General features: G+C 41.8%; 1 protein-coding gene across 4 annotated transcripts in view; it reads left to right on the forward strand.

The window, feature by feature from the left end:
• Positions 1-19,751, forward strand: part of TRMO (tRNA methyltransferase O) — a 43,951-nt gene extending 24,200 nt beyond the window's left edge. For 2 of the 4 annotated variants that reach the window (XM_077756120.1, XM_077756117.1), the window contains exons 6-7: positions 12,484-12,529; positions 19,520-19,751. In XM_077756120.1, coding sequence (XP_077612246.1) covers positions 12,484-12,502 — 19 coding nt within the window. In that variant the 3' untranslated portion in view covers positions 12,503-12,529; positions 19,520-19,751. Of the gene's footprint in view, positions 1-12,483; positions 12,530-12,905; positions 13,279-17,721; positions 17,744-19,519 lie in introns of those variants that run through there. The other 2 variants (XM_077756119.1, XM_077756118.1) reach the window with 2 other exon arrangements.
• Positions 19,752-20,638: the final 887 nt, after the last annotated feature.

A 20,638-nucleotide genomic window follows, 5' to 3' on the forward strand; every position in this document is an offset into this window, starting at 1 on the left:
AGCCAAAGTCAGACGCTTAACCGACTGAGCCACCCAGGCGCCCCTGTTTCAAAGAGCTAATAAGCAAGCAACCTTGTCTTAGTCATCCCTGAAACACGTGTGGCTGAGAGGGAAAGCAGACCAGGGAAACTATGTTTTGGTCTCTATCAACAGTTTAATGGACTTAAGGACCTTGAGAGGTAAGTTCTACCTCTGCTGTACTCCAAACCATATAACCTGGGCTTCTAGTGCTTATCTAATGCCTAAATCAAGGAAGGAAAGCTTTCAGAAGGAATTCAGGCAGTGTTTTGATTCATTGAAGGTGCCAAATTGCCAGTTTCCTATTGGTTATAGTACTTTACAGGAGGGGGCAGTTGGCAACAAGCCTTGAATGACATACACCTACAAGGGCTCCTGCCAGAGATATCTACCCAACTTTTTGTCCAAGTGAATCTTTAGGGTGTTTTCCAGTTGCTCTTAATGAGTCATTCCCTGAGTGACATATGAAGTCACTTTGTCTCCTCATAATCAGACCCTAGGCTCCTCATGGGGTAGCTTTCTAAATACTAGATTATTTGGGGAGGGGGCCTTCCTTGGGCTATGTTACAGAGTCTTTGCATAGCACTCCCTAGCTGGCACTTTGCCAGGCCCCTCACATGGCAGCTTCCTGGATGCCTCACTGTCCTCTGGCCTAGATCCTTCCCTGCTGCTTTGGCACCTATGATAGAGGGCTGTAAAGGTCCACATTTGCCCTTTGTTGGAGAAGTCCCTGCTAATTTGCCCTGAGGCTGTATTTGTGCCACATGGGCTCACTGCTGGATGAAGTTTTCAAAGGTGGTGCTGCAGTTGCCCCAGATCTCATTGCTAGGAAATTCTCCAGCAAAGGCAGAACCTGGTACTTAAGACCAAGAGGCCCCATTGGAGTGTTGGGAGTTGGAGGATTAAAAATTTCTTGAGATCTTTGGACTACAAGAGGGCAGACATCACAAATGTTCCAGCTGCTTCTACAATAAGTGCCAACCCAGGGATTTAATTTCCCTTGGGATGAGTGACTGTACTTCATCCTGGTATCTAGGAAAGGACACTCCACAGGCCCTAATAGGGACTGAGAGAGTGGGAGAAAAGTCGAAGAGGGCCTGGGGTGCCCCAGGTCAGTGGGGATTCTTTAGCCTGTATTTGAACTGGACCCATTAGGGAATACACTAAATAAGACAGGGAGATGCTAGTTGGGGATAAACCCTCTCCAGAGACCAGGACACTAGCCCCAAGGACTCATGCAGAGAGGGGAGACCCTGGAAGAGCTGGGTTCCATTTCTGCTGCCAAGAGCCTTCTCCCCCCAGCCCCACCTTCAGTGTTGGGGGATTGGGAACTGAAGACGATGCAATTGCTCTGGTTTATCTGTTCCTTCACAAGGGTTGAGAGTCTTCAGCATCCTGTGTGTCAGGAAGAGACTAAAGCAGTCCCAGAAGAATTCATTGATGTGCTTCAATTGTTTGGGAACTACCCTTCCTCCTATTCTTTCCCGTCCATAATCTGGAAACTCAGTCCCTTTGTGACTTGTGTATTCAGGAGCTCCTAGATACCAGGGCTGAGGGGAAGAGGCTACCACCTCAATGCAACTGCTTGCAGAATCCCCCAGAGACGCCTGTGAGAGAGGGGAGGCCTCGGGCAGAGGAGATGTGGAAACCAAAGTGGACCCAGAGGGAGCAGCATCTTCCCCAAACTCCCCAAACATCAGAAGATCAGCTTCTACAGTCACTCTATCGATCCTTCCAGCGGGGATCTTGCTGTCCCCATTAAGAAGTTAGCCCAGATGGTTCCACAAGACAAGAGGTACAAGTTGCAGCTGGGAGCAGAATGGGGATGGGGGACCCAGCAGGCCTGGCAGAAGTCACATTCCCCTATATCCTTGCACAACACTTCTTTCATTTCTCAACCAGGGGGTTTCTGTCACATGCCCTTCCCTATAGATTCACCCTTCCATGCAAGTTCAGCTGCAATGGGGTCCTGGAATCACATGGGCCATGCTAGGAACAGAGGTACAAGAAAAAAGGAGAAGAGATTCATTAATACCTGCTTTTCCAAAGAGCAAGCAGGTTCCTTGTCACATGACCTTCTTTCTGGCAACCTGTCCAACCTGGGACACCAGGAGAAATGGTCACATGTGGTGAAGGGAGGAGCAAAGGGATCTTCTAGGAGGCTGAGTAAAATGGTCTTGGGACACTAGGCTCTGAGAGCCCCAAGCATTAGTATACAAGATAAGTCAGTGAAAATGGACAGGCTCCAGTATGGAATAGTGCTTTACACTTTGTCCCATCAGATCCTCACAACTACGCTGTGAAGGATGCAGGCCAAGCGTATCTCCACAGGAATATGAGCCTTAGGAAAGTTAAACAGTTTGTCCCAAATCAGGACCTAAATCCAGAGAGTCCTACCACTGCACCTCACACCGCCACCTAGTGGACAAGACCCACTGGCCAACTCCCTCATTCTTTCATTCCCTTGGGTGGGCCTAGCAGAGAACCCCAAAATATTCTAGGTTCTGACTCCTTCCTCTGAGTTCCCCTGCTGAAAGCTTTGTTTTCAGAGAGAGATGGGCTCTCGCAGCTGACATTCTCAGAGACTGTAGACCTGAGTGAGTCTCATGGAAAGGAGAGACTAAGTCAAACTCTTGAGAGCTCTGGACTGTTCTGGCAGAAACTTACCTGCAAATGCTCCCTCTTGGCACTTCTTCTTACCCCTGCCTTGATGTTGAAAGACAAGAAACAAATGAGGGGCTTGGACTCAATTCTTCCTCTTTTCTCTCTAGGCAGATCATTATTCATGGATAACTTTTCTACGGTGCATTAATGGAGCTCGGCATTCCTTCTCTTTTATTCATTTGTAAAGTGGATAAAAGTATTTTCTATTTTCTTTTTTTTTTTAAACCTCAGAGAAAGGTCTTTTCTGTAGGGTCCTCAGTTGATTTTCTTCAATTGGAAGGCCTCTCCTGAGGAAGGGTCCAAAATCTCAAATGGGATTTGCTCTAGAAGGTAGAATTCTGCTCCATGAGGACAGCACCTGATTAAAAACTTTCAGAGGCTCAGCACTGCTATCCAGATTAGTTGTAACACATAGGAAAGGCTGAGCCAAGACTGGTGAACGAAGGTTGAGGACTCTGTTCTGCAGGTTCTCTGAACTCTGAATAATTCAGTTTGTGGTCCCTAAATTGCATGACTAGGGTTTCCCCAGAACCTCTGTACTGCACCCGGAATGGTGGTCTGTGGGTGTTGGATAGAAGCCCCTGTCTCTACTCCAGCCCTTTCCTTCCCACAAGGGTGATTCTTCTTTTCTGAGAGTTTCCATCTCAGTTGTCTCTCTAGGCCAACATAATTGATTTAGGAAAGTGAGATTTAGAAAAGAGGGATGGGGGGGTGGGGAGACTAGATCTGTGCTGGAGGCTGGTTGTCAGTTTCTCCAGGGTAGTGGTTTGAGGGGGGACAAGGTATAAGGTGAATTCCTAGCCTCTCGGCCCAGCAGACCCCTCAAACCTCCAGCTCTTTCTAAACCCTCCCTCCCTCCTCTGTGCCCTCCTATTCTCCAGCATCTTTTCATCATGTCAGATGTATACCTCCTCATGCTATTCCCTCCCTATTCCCCTCACCTTGAACCTGGATATTAACTGGGTCCTTCTTTACCCCTTGGAGATCTCAGCTTGATCTACAGCCTTGGAGGGCCTAAAGTCATTTCTAAAGGCCTAAAAAAGAAATTTTTGCTCATTCACTTGGGAGCCTTTAACTCCAGCTTCGTTGCACAACCTGTTCTTGCCTTGCATCAAGACAGGTGTACAACTCATCCCCGGCCCCCTTTAGAACTCCCAAAAGGATCCCCTTTCACATAAAAGAGCTAGTGAGCAATGCAGCCTTTGCTAAAGACTGTGCAGAAGTGACCAGAGAGAAAGAGGCCCATAGCACACACCATGGCAAACAACTTCAAAATCCTCTCTATTAATTCTTTTCCTCCCAAAGTCCCTTTTGTGTTGCTGTGCCCCTAAAGGCTCTCAACTCTCCATCCTCTCAACCCTCCATCCTCCACCCATGCAGCATCCCGCCCTGCTGACCCTTTCCCCTCTCTCCCAGGTGCCTCCCCTCTTCCCAGCATGGTGATTCTTTCCCCTCATTTTACAGAGCAATCCCCTCTTCCAAGGCTTTGCCCCAGCCTGCACAACCAAACCCATCCTGACCTGAGGAGTAGGAGATGACTTCTCCTTAAGGTAGTCCAACCTTATTTTTAACATTTACTTATTTTTGAGAGAGAGAGAGAGAGAGAGGAGGGAAGGGGCAGAGAGAGAGGGAGGCAGAGAATCCATAGCAGGCTCCATGCTGGGAGATCATGACCTGAGGCGAAGTCCAATGCTCAACTGACTGAGCCACCCAGGCACCCCTAAGGTAGTTCCGCTTTTAAAGAGAGCATTTGAAGTTATTACAAAAATATATTTGGTCAAGTTTGAATCGTGTCTATACTTCCCCTATGAAGGGTTTCTTGATTTTTCTTACCTACGTTCTATATTTTTACCAAAATCCCTATTGAAATCTTAATATTTTTGAGATTATGTCTTTCACATAACTATTCCATTTTTTTTTCTTTTTACAGATTTTAAAAAAGATTTTATGTTTAAGTGATCTCTGCACCCAATGTGCGGCTTGAACTCACAACCCTGAGATCAAGAGTTGCACACGCTACTAACTGAGTCAGCCAGGCATCTCTCTTTTTACAGTTTTTTTTATGTAAATTACTTCAAATGTACAACTTAGGGACACCTGGGTGGTTCAGTCGGTTATCGGAAATCAACTCTTGATTTCGGCTCAGGTCATGATCTCACAGTTTGTGGGATCGAGCCCTGTGTCAGGGTCCTTAGCACTGACACTGCTGGAGCCTGCTTGGGATTCTCTCTCTCCTCCTCTCTCTGCCTCTCCTACACACACGCACACATATGTGTGCATGCTCTCTCTCTCAAAATAATCTTTAAAAATTGTGTAATTTGATGAGTTATGCCATATACATATGCCAGTGCAATCATCACCACAATGAAGATGAGCAAATCAAATAATTTTCTTTTTTAAAATATTTATTTATTTATTTATTCATTCTTTCATTCATTCTTAAATATTTTATTGTCAAGTTGGTTTCCATATAACACCCATTGCTCATCCAACAAGTGCCCTCTTCCATGCCCATTAACCCCCTTCCCCTCTCCCCCACCCCCATCAGCCCTCAGTTTGTTCTCAGCATTCAAGAGTCTCTCATGGTTTGCCTCCCTCCCTCTCCCCAACTAGTTTTCCCCTTCTCCTCCGTTAAGTTCCTCCTAATCTACCTATACGTGGAAACATATGGTATCTGTCCTTTTCTGCCTGACTTATTTTGCTCATCATAACACCCTCAAGGTCCATCCATGTTGCTACACATGGCCAGATTTCATTCTTTCTCATTGCCATGTAGTATTCCATCGTATAGATAAACCACATCTTCTTGATCCATTTNTTTGGGTAGTAATGACCTTTTAACAATATTTATTCTTCCGATCCATGAGCATGGAATGTTTTTCCATTTCTTTGTGTCTTCTTCAATTTCCTTCATAAGTTTTCTATACTTTTCATCATACAGATCTCCTATATCTTTGGTTAGGTTTAGTCCTAGGCATTTAATGGTTTTTTTGTTCAATTGTGGATGGGATCAGTTTCTTGATTTCTTTCTGTTCCTTCAATATTGGTCTATAAAAATGCAATCAATTTCTGCAAATCAACTAATTTTCTAATAAAACAATAAGTTCCAATCAAGAAATCCAACTGGAAAAAAAAAAAAAAAAGAAGTCCAACTGAAGACTCATGATAAACTAACCAGATTCATGGAAGTGAGACCCTGCAGAGCCCAAAGTTGTGGGACAGAAAGCACACAGTCTTACAGAAGGTCATTGGGACTGAAGGTCATTGGGTTAGTAGGGCCAGTGCTGCTTCCACCCCTTGGTTCCCAGGCCATCTGTCCTTCCTAGTGGGGTCACACCACCATATAGGGGTCTCTGATTTAATGAATATACTACATCCTGAAGGATGGCTCTCTATCCTTTCAGGATGTTGCCTCAGAGGTGGTACCTTGTGCCTTTAGAAGGGCATTTCAGCATTCTATGAGGCTAGCTCCTGCGGGTGCAATATGTGATGTTAAGTGGTGTATCCCATGACCATATCCCATACCCTGAATAGGCCCCAAGCTCTGAGCTGTCAGCACAGAACGCAATGTGGGACTTGAATCCACAAACTGTGAGATCATGACCTGAGCCAAAGTCAGAGCTTAACCAGCTGAGCCACCCAGGCACCCCGCTATGTCAGTTTTAACAGTGGTTGATAAGACCCTTTCCATTGAGGTTCAAGGGCATTTTTCCTTGATGTCTTTTCCAGAATCCATATTTCCATAATTCAGACCCTACAGAGGCTGCTTAAGTGGGTGTTCTGGCAACTTATAAAAATAAAGCAAAAAAAAAAAAAAAAAAAGGTTTCATCCACCTTTCTCTTTTGCATGTCTGTTTCTTCCACCAATTTCCCCCAGGATGGGAGCCATGTTTTAATCATGTCTGTCTTGCTTCATCTTCTCCAGAGACCCCCACAGGGCCAGGTGCAGATACATATTTAGAAAAAATATGTGGAACAGAATGGCATTGTGCCCACCTTGCTTGCAGTGGGCTCGCTCGACTCAGCCGCTCATTCTTCCCGCGTGTCCAGCCTGGCGGATCTGTGCTGTGGCATGCACTGCTTGAGTCCTGAGAGACTGGCCAAATTCCAGGGCAGTACTCACTGCTTGATGAAGCCAGAAGAATGCCTGAAGCGGATGAGCACATTCCCATCCAGTGTGCAAATGGTAGTGAAATCACTGTAACTTCCTGGGAGGGAGTCAAACGCCATGACCCCAACCCTAGCAGGAAGATGCTGGTGGATACATGAACAGAAACAGATTTTCCAGAACTCAAGAGTTTTTGCATCTTATACTACCCAGGGTCATCATCATTAGAGTGTAGCTTTATTTTTCCCTTTGACTTGAACCTGGTGAGATTGCATTTGTAAGAAAAGGTTTTCTTATCTCCTCACTTGCTCAACAGTGGAATGGCTGCCGTGGGAAGTATGAGCTCCCTGCCTGGAGTGCTGGATAACTAATTGGCAGAGATGTGGTAGAGGTGGAGAGGACTCCCAGCCCCAGGATGCTATGAGTCTCATTGTCCCCAGGATGCTGCCAGAGGTACGCAATCTGATGCGGATTTCACAATGCAGTTTTGAAGTTAGTGATGCAAATTCATTCAGGAGAAAACTGTGGCTAGTGAGACGGACCCCAGACTGCTGCTGGTGCTCAAAGGGCCTGACTCACACTTCACAGCCCCTGCCAGCATTTCAGAGGGAAGCGATGTTGTCTCTTGTTCTTCTTCCTCTGCTCATCCCCTGAAGGTAGGCGGCTGGTCTTCAGCCCTCCTCTCTTCATTTCATGCAACCCCCCCCCCCCCCCNCAACCCCTACCTCTGTGATGATACATCCTAACTCAGTGTCGCCAGCCTTGACCTCATCCCTTAGCAACAGACTCATCTAACCAACAGTTTATTGGACATCTCCCTTTTGTCCTACCTTGCAAACACAGTGTGTCCCAAATTAGGTTGTTTTCTCCTGACTTCAAACCTGACGCCCTTTACCTAGCCAGTCACCTCATGCAAAAACCTTCCATCTCCCTCTTAAGTCCACTTTTACCTTGTGTTCTTGTTCTTGTATTCCACCCCTTCAGTGCCTCTTTTAGTCAGCTGGGTTTTTTTTTGTTTTGTTTTGTTTTCCCCAGTTCTGTTGCCACTTATTTCATTACCCCTCTCTCCTGGACCTTACAGTCGAGCTTCATGACTGGTCCACTTGTGCCAGCTCCCTCTTTTCTAACCACCACACTATGCTGCTGCCAGAGTGAACATCCTTCAGCCTAGGTAGGATCGTGTCACTCCCCTCCAAACAAACTAGCCTAAGACATACAAAGGCCGACAATATCAAGTGTTGGTGAGGGTATAGAACAACCAGAACTCTGCGCGTTCCTGGTGGGAGTGCAAATGGACAAAACGGCTTTGGGAAACTAACAGTGTCTATTCATACAGATACCTGCATTCCCTATGACCTGCAATTCTACTGCTAGATAGGTAGCTAACAAATGTGCCTCCATGAAAACACCAAAAGACATGCACAAGAAGACTTACAGCCCCTATCTGGAAACTACGCAATGCTTGTTAATAATTATGATACATTTGGGGCGCCTGGGTGGCTCAGTTTGGCTAAGCGTCCGACTTCGGCTCAGGTCATGATCTCACAGTTCGTGAGTTTGAGCCCCACATGGGGCTCTGTGCTGACAGCTCAGAGCCTGGAGCCTGTTTCGGATTCTGTGTCTCCCTCTCTCTCTGACCCTCCCCTGCTCATGCTGTCTCTCTCTCTCTCTCAGAAATAAATAAAACATTGAAAAAATTTAAAAAGATAATTATGATACATTTATACAATGGAATATTAGCAATGGTAAAGGAAAAACTACATTTATGTATAGCAACATGGATGAGTTTTGAAAACATTGTGTTTAGTAAAAGAAGCCAAATGCAAGAAAATAGGGAAAACTAATTTATGATGTTCAAGTCAGAGTAGTGCTTTCTCTTTCTCCCTGAAAGGGGGAGGTTTTTAAAAATATTTTTTATTCTTTATTTATTTTTGAGAGAGAGACAGCAAAACAGAGTGCAAGTGGGAGAGGAACAGGGAGAGGGAGGGAGACACAGAATCCGAAGCAGGCTCCAGGCTCTGAGCTGTCAGCACAGAGCCCAACACGGGGCTCGAACTCACAAACCTTGAGATCATGACCTGAGCTGGAGTTGTACGCTTAACCAACTATGCTACCCAGGGGCCCTGATTTGGGGAGTTTTAGTAATGATTTGTTTCTTTAGCTGGGTGATGTTTGCATAGGTGTGGTCAGTTTGGGAGAATGTTTACAATTTTCTGTATGTATGCTATTTTTCAAAAAAATTTTTTACTAAAACATGCCCACCCACACATACACACCAGAACAAAATTGCTTCCATGTTCCTGGTACTCAGAGGAAACATTTTCAGACCTTAGCAGAACACTCAATATTCTCAATGGTATGACCCAGTCTGCTAGGCACCTCCTTCCCTCCCATGTCCTGACCCCAGTCTGCCAGGCCACCTCCTTCCCATCTGCGGCATGTGTGCCGTCCACACTAGGTCACTCCTTAATCTCCTCACACATCTCTGTACCCTTGCTTTTGCAGCTCCTTCCACCTAGAATTCCTTTCTCTATGTGGCTTTTTGCTGAAAATGCCACCTCTTCTGTGAGGCCTCCCCTGATTTCTCAGACCAAACAGATCTTCCCCGGTGTTGCACTCCCATGGCGTTCTGCTTTCCTTCTCTCACGGCTCTTGCTTCCTCTGCTTGCATGGGTTTCCTTGACTGAAGACAAAGCTTCCAGGTGGTAGGAACAGTGTCTCATTCATCTTTTTGAAATATCTTGGGGCCAGTGTCGTGTCTGCGACAGTGCTTGAGCTAACATATGCTTGACAAGTAATTGAATGTGTGCTCTGAGTTAAGTTGCAGTCCGTATTGCCAGAAAGCCAAGACACCCAGCGTGCCTGCAGAAAAGCTTTTGCCAAGAGCCAAGTCCCTTTGGAAGTAAACACATCCTGCAGTCCTTCATTGGCTGCTGACAGCCAAGTAGATGTAAATGTGTTGTGCAGCGTTGTGGGCAGGTCCAATTAGACTCGGTGAGACCAAGCAGCCCCACTAACATGAATAAGCCGTGCAAATATGTGGTTAATGACCATGTCGCTCCGTGTCAATTCTTAATCCCAGATAATTAGCAGATAGATAATTGGTAGAAGAATGGGAGGTGGTGATGGATGTCCCATCACTTGGGTAAAGCTAATGATCCTCTGTGGATTAAGACCCACCCTCTGTAAGTGTTGATGGCTCCTATTTGAAATGCTCCTTTTGAAAGGGCCTAGATCCAAGAAGAGGTGTCAGGAACTCCAGAGTGGGGCATAGACATCAGCACTAATTCCTGGGCTGCTTCTATTGAAGCTGGGTGAATGGGCCTCGTTGCTGCCAGCCTGGTGCAGACAACTCAGAGTCTTGTACTGCCCCTGACTTGGTGGGTAATCCTGAGTAGACCTTTTTCTTCTCTCTCGGTTTTACCATTTGTCTAATGGCAAATGGTGGAAAGGGTGGGATGAGTATGTTGATTCCTGAATCCATTGTCTACATGAATTTCCCTACTGTTCCTTCTTGGCCACATCAGAGGCATAGTTAGCTGGCTTGGATGATAGGATGCTGTGGAGGGGACATTATGGAGGAGAAAGTAGTATCTGAGAAGTGAAGTGACAATGCCTTACATGAGCTGAGGCAGGGCCAGCTAGCTACCCACTAAAACAGAGCACCTAGTTCCGCAGCATTGAGGCATCACTGGCATGAAGCTGGCCAGCCAGTGACTCTGTTTTCCAGGCCCCTTTGCACTGAGCTGGGGCCTTGGGAGTGGTCCTCACTAGTGGAAGGTGAGTGTAAGTGGTGCGTGTCACTTGCCACATGGAGAGTCACCTGGTAGCTGGGAACACCCTGGGTGGACCGTTGTCAGTAAAATCGCATTGTGTTAAAAATTTTAAATTCTGGGGTTTATTTGTTACAGAAGACAGAGATCCCTAACTGACTAGATAGGCCATCAAGAAATCAGTTTCTTCCTGTGAAGCTGATACTAAGAGCTAAAAAGTGAAATTCACTTATAGTTCGCAAATATTACTAAGCACCCACTTTGTATCAGGTGCTGTGCTTACTATATGTAGGTACTATGTTGGGCGGCTGATTTGAGATAAAATGAGTCAATGTAAAGGAAAATATCAAGTTAATACTAGTATTAGTTGCATGAAGATGTGGCCTTGAATGACCAGAGGGTAGTCAACACTGACATACGCCAGACTATATCTGGCACATGCTAGGTGATTTTTCTATACTGCTAAGTGCCTATGTGCCAGGACAACATTAGACAGGGATACAGTGAATAAGTGTGTAAGTCACTGCTCTGTCCTCAGCGTGCCCATAGCCCAGGGCAGTGGTTCACCACAAGGGACGATTTAACCCTTAGTGGATATTTAGTAATGTTTGGAGATGTTTTTGGCTGTCGCAATGGGATAGGGGTGGGGAAGAAGGGGGTAGGTATTGTTATCTAGTAGGTAGAGGCCAGAGATACTGGGGAATTTCCTACAATGCATAGGGAGTCCTTATAATAAAATACTGTCTGGACCCAAATCTCAATAGTGCCAAGGTTGAAAAACTGGAATCCTAAGAACAAAAGAGTAAGGAGATAAATCTACTAGATGCTTCAAATGTATAGAGACAGATACCCAAGGTTGTGCTATTATGGGGTAACAAAGATCCATTTCTACTGGGGAGGTTCCGTGAGGGCCTTGGGGGAGGTTGGATGTGAGTAGGTTACAGATTGGACTGCCCCAAGAGACATGCAGGAAGAGAGAGGCACCCAGGGAACATCACTGAGCAGCTTACCAAAGCCAAAAGAGACCAGCCCCAATTCTAGATGTGAATTATGTCAGGGGAAGCACTGACTGAGTGGACCTGAGATAATGGGTGTGAAGATGCTTTGTAAAAGGTAAATTTAGGGCCATGACAATAGTTGTTATAAAAAAGTGGCCTGGGTGTTGGAGGTTGGTTTGGATTTGGAAATCTTAACTTTTTAAATTCCTGTGTAATAATTTTGTTGGCATAGACAATCTTTTTGTCCTGAACCCAATGGCAAATTTCTTCTTCCAGAAGTTCTCCTGGAGAACCAGTGAGCTAGTAGCACCAAGTTACACAACCCCAAGGAGCACACTTGCATTGCTCGCAAGGGGATACTAGTTCCATCAACAGTTGTGTGCATGGTGACCCTGGGGTCGTACCCCCTGGAAGCCTGAGTACAACAGCTTTACAGTTGACAAACCATTCATGTTCAAGAGAATGAAGCTTAAAGGAAGCTCTGCAGTGGAATCAGGTGTAGAAGAGTGAGCTCTGGACTCAGGACGCCAGGTTTGAGGCTGTTACCGTAGGTGGTAGGTAGTTAGGTGGTTGTGGTTAGGTCACAACCTTTGAGTTTTAGTTAGTAAGAAACTTATATAGATGTGAAACCCAAGATTTCTGAGCCTAAATCCAGTGTTATTAAAAAAAAAGATTCTAGTGAAACATATCATCCATATAAAAGGAGTTGGTACAATCTTTCTCCTCCTCCTCCTTTTACATCATCAGCAGCAGCAGCATCACCAAATGAGCATCCTTGAACCAACCACCCAACACAAGAGATCAGAACATTATCATAGATCCCTTGGGATTCCTCTCCCCTATCGTTTCCTAATTCCTCCCAGTCCAAGATAACTACTAACAAGAGTTTTGTGCTAATAAATCCTCCTGTATTTCTTTGTAGTTATCCTGTGATGGTGTAGAGGACTGACATTTAGCCTGTTGCTCAGGTAAAGCATCTCCCATTGTTTACAGCTGGTGTCTGTTTTGGTTGGCTGGGTGTCCACTCTGATTGGTTGGTGCCTGTGACTCTTGCCTGAATAGTCAGCAAATATTTCTAATATTACTCCTATATGTAGAATTCCTAAATTAGAAAGGTATTACTTAGTTTCATCCCTTTAGCACTTTTTGCAAATGGAATCATAAGGCATGTGTTCATCTGTGACTTTTCTTTTTCATGCTCGACATTTTGTTTTTTGGATTCATCCATTTTGATGTTTGCAGGTGTAGTTCATACATTTTTACTTCCAAGTATTATTGAATTATATGAGTATAATTTATTTATGCACTTTTTAAAAATTTTTTTAATGTTTTATTTATTTCTAGGAGAGAGAGAGAGAGACAGCATGAGCAGGGGAGGGTCAGAGAGAGAGGGAGTCACAGACTCTGAAACAGGCTCCAGCCTCTGAGCTGGCAGTCAGCACAGAACCCGACGCGGGGCTCGAACCCACGAACCGCGAGATCATGACCTAAGTGAAAGTCGGACGCTTAACCGACTAAGCCACCCAGGCCCCCTTACTTATGCACTTTGAAGGACATTTGTGGGTTTTTTAGTTTGGTACCACAAACATATTGGTGTAAATATTCTTGTATACATCTTCTGGTGCACACATGCTGCATCTGTGTTTATGTCCTCTTTTCCTTAACTAATTGTATTTATTCGAGCCTTCTCTCCCTCTCTCAATCTCTTTCTCTCGTCAGAAGTTTGTCTATTTTATTAAGCTTTTCAAACATATGGATTTTAAACATATGGATTTTATTTTTGTTGATATCTCTTTATTGTATTTTTATATTTTATTAATTTTCCTCCTCTTTATCTTCTACTTTTTGGATTTATTATTGTTATAATTTTTAATTTTTAATGTTAGCATGCTTACTAGTTAATTTTTTTTTAATTTTTAATTTTTTTTTTTACAAATAGTTTATTGTCAAATTAGTTTCCACATAACACCCAGTGCTCATCCCCACAAGTGCCCTCCTCCATGCCCATCCCCCCTCCCCCCTACATCCATCAGTTCTCAGTTTTTGTCAGCATTCAAGAGTCTCTCATGGTTTGCCTCTCTCCCTTTCCCCCACCATTTCCCCCCTTCTTCTCCCTACCTAATTAATTTTTAATTCTTTCTTTTTAAGATAAATATTAAGGCTCTAATTTTCCCTTAACATACTGCATCAGGTCCAACCCTCAGGTTTTGATATGTGATATTTTCGTTATGGTTTGATCTTAAATATTTTTCTATTTCTATAAGATTTCTTCTTGGAGTTGTCTTGAATTGTTTTAAATTTTCCGAACACGCAGGGCTCTTTAATTATTTTTTTTTGTTATTGAATCTTAACTTAGATACATTGTGGTCACCTTTGAGACTTGTTCTGTGGGTTTGCACCTGGTCAGTATTTGTAAATGTGTCAAGTGTGAAAACAAGGAATGAATTTTCTTCTTTTGTTGGATGCTGTATTTCATGAATGATCTTGGGTTTATTAACTGAGTTGTTCAAATATTCCTTTATCCTTATCGATACTTTTATTTGCTTTATCTTTGATTATTGAGAGAGATGTGTTCTCTGTGATGGTGTAGTGTATTTGTTAAAATCCCTTTTAGTTTTGTAAGCTTTTGCTCTATGTTTTAAAGTTATGTTGTTAGATGCATATAAGTTTAGAATTATCTTCCTGGTGATTGGAAAGTGTTATTACGAGGTAACCTACCTTATTTCTTGTGAAGGTTTTTTCTTTTTTCTTTTTTCTTTTTTTTACAAATAGTTTATTGTCAAATTAGTTTCCACATATCACTCAGAGGGTTTTTTCTTTTTTGCCATGAAATATATTTTGATATTATTGCAGGCACAAGGATTATTTTATTAACCTTAAACCTTAATACTTTTAGGGGCACCTGCGTGGCTGAGTCAGTTCAGTGTCCGACTTTGGCTCAGGCCATGATCTTGCGGCTTGTGGATTCAAGCCCCATATTAGGCTCTGCATTGGTGGTGTGGAGTCTTCTTGGGATTCTATCTCTCTCTGCTCTTTCCCCACTTGTGCTTTCTCTCTCTCTCAAAATAAATAAATAAACTTAAAAAAATAGTTACAAACAGAGAGAGGGAGACAAACTGCAAGATACTCTTAAATACAGAGAACAAACTGAGAGTGGATGGGAGGGTGGGGGAGAGGGGAAAATGGGTGATGGGCATTGAGGAGGGCACTTGTTAGGATGAGCACTGGGTGTTGTATGTAAGCCAATTTGACAATAAATTATATTTTAAAAAAAGAAAGAAAAACTTAAAAGCATGTGAACTTGTAAGCTTTTTTAAAAAGTTTATTTATTTTGAGAGACAGGGAGAGCAAGTGGGGGAGGGGCAGAGAGTGAGGGAGAGAGAGAATCCCAAGCAAGCTTCACACTGTTAGTACAGAGCCCAACGTGGAGTTCGAACTCATGAACTGTGAAATCATGACCTGAGTCAGTTTCTTAGCTGACTGAGCCACCAGGTACCCCAGATTCATATGCACCTATAAGAAGTAATACAGAGATCCTGTGTACCCTTTACCCAATTCCCCCAATAGTAACATCTTCTAAAGCAACAGTATTATAACATAACCAGGATAGCGAAGTTCATTTAGTCAAGATGCAGAACACTTCAAACACCACAAGGATCTTTCATGTTTTGCTTTTATATTTATATCCACTTTACTCCCACTTTCACCCTGACTTTAACCCTTGGCGGCACTAAGCTGTTCTCTACTACAGTAATTTTTCATTTCAAAAATGTTACATAAATGGAATTACACAGTGCATAATCTGTTGGAATCAGCTTTTCTTCCCACTCAGCATGATTCCCTAGAGATTCTTTCAAGTTCTTATGTATATTGATTATTAATTCCTTTTTATTGCTAAGGAATAAACCTACTGGCGGGGTTGTGGGAGGGGGGATGGGCTACATGGGTAAGGGGCATTAAGGAATCTGCTCCTGAAATCATTGTTGCACCATATGTTAACTTGGATGTAAATTAAGAAAAAATAAATTAAATAAAAATGAAAAAATAAAGGAGTGATCCAGGTTCTCTGACTCCTTACCAGTATTTGGTGTTGTCATTCTTTGCCTTATTTTAGTCATTGTGATAAGTGCGCAGTGATATATCGCTGTGGTTTCAATTTGCACTTCCCTACTGGCTAATGATGTTGAACATCTTTTCCTGTGCTTATTTGCCATCTGTATATCATCCTTGGTGCAATATTTCTTTTGTCCCTTTTCTAGTTGGATTTTTTTTCTTACTGTTGAGTTTTGAAAGTGGTCTATATATTCTAGATCTAAATCTTCTGTCAAATACGTGGCTCGAAAACATTTTCTTCAACTTTGTAGCTTGTCTTTTTTTCCTTTTAACAGAGTCTTTCACAGACAAATGTTTTAAACTTATTTTACTAAAGTCCTATTTAGTGATTTTTTTTTCTTTTAATAGATTTTGCTTTTGGTGCCAAGTTTAAGAACCTTTTGTCTGCCTAGTCATACATCCCAATGATTTTTCTCCTATCTTTTTTTCTAAAAGTTTTAGAGTTTCACATTTTCTGTTTCAGAGCACTTTCCATTTTAAGTTAATTTTAATATAAAGTATAAGACTTGGATTGAAGTGGGGGTTTTTTGTTGTTGTTTTGTTTTATTGCTTTTGGGTGTCCAATTGCTCCAGCACCATTTGTTTAAAAGGCTGTCTTTCCTCTATTGAATTGCTTTTGCACCTTTGTAAAAAATCACTTGGTGATATTTGTGGGGGTATAATTTGGGTTTCTCTGTTTTTTTTCTTCATTGATCTATGTGTCTTTCCCTCTACTAACACCACACTGTCTTGATTACTAGAGTATATAAGAAGTCTTGAAATTGGGTAAATGAGTCCTCTCACTTTGCAATGGACTACATTTTTAAGTCCTCTGAAAATTCATATGTTGAAATCCTATCTCCCAATATGAGGGTATTAGGAGGTGGCAGCTTTGAAGGGTAATTAGGCCATGAGGGTGGAGCCCTTATGAATGAGATTAGTGCTCTTATGAAAAGACCCCAAAGAGCATTCTCAATCTCTTTATACCACATAAGGAGGATACAATGAGTAGTTGTCAATTTGCAAACTGGAAGAGGGCTCTCACCAGAACCCAACCATGGTGGCAGCCTGATCTCAGACTTCCAGCTTCCAAAACTGTCAGCAATAAATTTTTATTGTTCATAAGCTGCCCAGTCTACAGTATTTTGTTATACTAGCTCCAACTGATTAAGATCTACTTTATTCTTTTTTCAAAATCTTTGAACTATTCTAGTTCCATAGCCTTTGCAAAATTTTAGAAGAATCTTGTCTATATCAACAAAAGCTCTTGCTGGGATTTTGACAGAATTACATTAAATCTATAAATCTATTTTGAGAGAATTGACAGATTCATATGCTGAGTTTTCAAACCATGAACATGGTATGTTTTTATTTAGATTTTCTTTGATTTCTTTCATCAGAATTTTGGAGTTTTCAGCATAGAAGTTCTGTACGTGTTTTGTCAGCTTTACGTCTAAATTTTTTGAGTCATTGCATTTTTTATTTTGATGTCCACATTTTCATTGTTAGTACATAGAAATATATTTTTTGGTATGTTTATATTATATCTTGTGACCTTGCTGGACTCAGTTCTAAGAGAGTTCCTTCCTTCCTTTTTTTTTTTTTTTTTTGTAGAATCCTTGGGTTTTTCAAAGTAAATAATCATGTCATCTGAAAACAGGAACAGTTTAATTTTTTTCTTTTCCAATCTGTATGCTTCTTATTTCATTTTCTTGCCATAAAACTTCTAGTACTATGTTGAACAAGGGCACTAAGACTGGACATCTTTGTTGTGATCTTGATCTCTGGAAGCATGGAGGAGGGCACTTGTGGGGATGAGCACTGGGTGTTATATAGAAACCAACTTGACAATAAACTATTAAAAACAAACAAACAAAAAGAAATAGTCATTATTTCATCATTAAGTATAATGTTATCTGTAGGTTTTTGGTAGATATTCTTTATTAAGTTGAGGAAGTTCCCTTCTCTTCCTACTTTTCTGAGAGTTTTTATCATAAATGGATGTTAATTTTATCAAATGTCTTTTCTGCATTGATTGATAAGGTTTTGTGATTTTTTTCTTCTTTAGCCTGTCAATATAGTGGACTACAGTGATTAATTTTTGACTGATGAACTAGCTTTTCATCTCTGAAATAAACTGCATGGTCATGGTGTGTAATTTTTTTTCACATATCACTGAATTCTATTTGCTAATATTTTATTAAAGACTTTTCTGTCTACATTTATAAGGAATTGTGATCTATTGTTTACACACACACACACACACACACACACACCTTTATGTGATTTTGGTATTTGGTAAAAGGCAAAAGGTTTATGCGATCTGAAGAGAAACCACAGTATTGATTTTGGTATTTGGGTAATACTAGCTTCATAGAATGAATTAGAACTTATTTCTTTCTCTTCTGTTTCTTGGAAGAGATTATGTAATTGGTATTAATTCTTTAACAATTTGGTGGAATTCCTTCCAGTGAAATCATCTGGGCCTGGAAATTTTTCAGAAGTTTGAAAAATTAAAAATTTAGTTTCCTTTATAAGGCTATTAAAATGATCTAGTTTTAATCTTTTGAGGAATTGGTCTATTTTATCTAAGTTGTCAAATTTATGTGTTTTGCATTATTTGTAGAATTCGCTTATCTTTTTGATATCTGTGGGGTTTGTAATTATATCATTTGCTTAATCCCTGATATTGGTGATTTGTCTCTTCTCTATTTTTCCCTGATCAGTTTTGCTAGAGGTTTGTCTGTTTTTTTTTTTATGCTCTTTGTTTCCTTTATTTTTGTCTACTGTTTTTGTTTTCAATTTCAGTGATTTCTTCTCTTATATTTATTACTGCCTTCCTTCTACTTACTTTGGGTTTATTTTGTTCTTCTCTGTCTACTTTCTTGAGGTGGGAGCTTAGGGTTATTGATTTGAGATGTTTCTTTTTTTCCAATGTATATTTAGTGCTATAAATTTTCCTGTCAGCACTGCTTTTGCTGTGTCCTATAGCTTTTTATATATTGTACATTCATTTTCATTCACTTTCTTGTTTAGAAAAGAAATTCCCTGAGACTTTCTCTTTTACCCATTGAGATTTTTGGTTTTTTGTTGTTTGTTTTGTTTTTCAATCTCTTATACCCAATGTGGGGATCGAACTCATAACCCCAAGATCAAGAGTTGCATGCTCTACCAAGTGAGCCAGCCAGGCTCAGCCACTGAGTTTTTAGATGCTGTGTAGTTTCCAAGTATTTAGAGATATTCCTGATATCTTTCTCAGAGAACTTTAGAGAGCTCATTCTATGTGATTTCACTTCTCTTGTAGAGTTTTTTTTTTTTTTTTTTTAANACATTTGAAGAGCATGCGTATTCTACCGATGCTGGGTGGAGTGTACTACAAATGTTAATTAGACCCTGTTGTGGTATTGTTGGATTGCACTATATCCTTCTGTTTTTCTGTCTAATTTTTCTACCAATAACGGAGAGAGGGATGTTGAAGTCTCCAATTCTAGTTGTGAATTTGTCTCTTTCTCTTTTCAGCTCTAAAAAATTGCTTCACATATTTTGTAATTCTGTTATTTGGTGTATACTCATTTAGGATGTCTAAGTGTTCTTGCTGGATTTACCTTATTGTCATTATGTAATATCCCTCTCTGTCCCTAGTAATCTTTGCTCTGAAGTCTACTTTACATGATATTAATATAGCCCTCTGTTTTGGTTTGGATTTCTATTAATGTTTGCATGATATATATTTTTGATCTTTTATTTTCAACTTGCCTATATTGCTGTATTAGAAGTGAGTTTCTTATAGACAGCTATATTAATTTCTTATGGCTGCTAAACCAAGTCACCACAAACTTGGTAACCATATATTTATTCTCTTACAGTTCTGGAGATCAGAAGTCCAAAATCAGTTTCACTGGAATAAAATCAAGTTGTTGGCAAGATTTATTCCTCCTGGAGGCTCCAGGGGAGGATCTGTTATTTGTCTCTTCTAACTTCTAGAGCCTGCTAGTGTTCCTTGGTTCATGGTCATATCACTTCCCATATATCAGTTATCTACTGCTGCATTAACAAGTTACCCCAGAACTTAGTGGCCTAAAACAATTAATTGCATTTATCATCTCACAGTTTCTCTGGCCTTCTTCTTCAGGATCACTCACAAGCCTGCAGTTATCTCAAGTTTTGACTAAGAAGGACCCACTTCCTAGCTCACTCACCATGATTCTGTTTGCTGGCAGTTCTTTACTATAGGACTAAAGTCTCAGTTCCTCATAAGTTCCTCAGTTCCTTACCATCTGGGCCGCCCCATCCTTCATTTTACAACATGGCCATTTGCTTCATTAGAGCAAAAGAGAGAGAGAGAGGAAGGGAGAGAGAGAGAGTGATAGCAAGACAAAGTCACAGCTTTTTGTAACCTAATCATGGAAGGGACCTCCTATCATTTTTGCCGTATCCTGTTCATTAGACGCAAGACACTAGGGCCAACCCACATTTATTGAAGTGGAGAGAGATTACACAGCCTGTGAATACTGGGCGATGGGATCATTAGGAGCCTTGTCAGAAGCTGCCACACTGCACAACTATATGGAACAGGTAGGAGGGACAGATGGGGTATGAGGCACATTAAACCTGAGATAACCATCAGTACTCCATCTGGAAGGTTGTGGACAGAGGGCAGCGGCTTGGGTATTCAGGCTATACATGGGTCTGACTCTGGGTCAGGCACTCTGGATCTGATTAACGTATAATATTGGGCCCAGATCTGGGTAGGTGCTAGCCCTAAGCCTCCCTAGACCCAGGCTGAGTACCAAGGTGGGAGTTGACTTTCATCCTCCTTGCTGCCAAGCCACTTTCTCAAGTCTGTATGCTGTGAGCAACCACTGCAGGCAAGGCACAATGACAGGCACAGCATTATACCTGGGCCAGTAATGTGCTGGGTATCCATTCATTTGCAGAAATTCATAGTGTAACAGCAAGAGCACCAGATCAGAGCCTGATGTCAC

The sequence above is a fragment of the Crocuta crocuta genome, unplaced genomic scaffold (assembly GCF_008692635.1).
Source record: "Crocuta crocuta isolate KB4526 unplaced genomic scaffold, BGI_CrCroc_1.0 scaffold431, whole genome shotgun sequence".
NCBI lineage: Eukaryota > Metazoa > Chordata > Mammalia > Carnivora > Hyaenidae > Crocuta > Crocuta crocuta.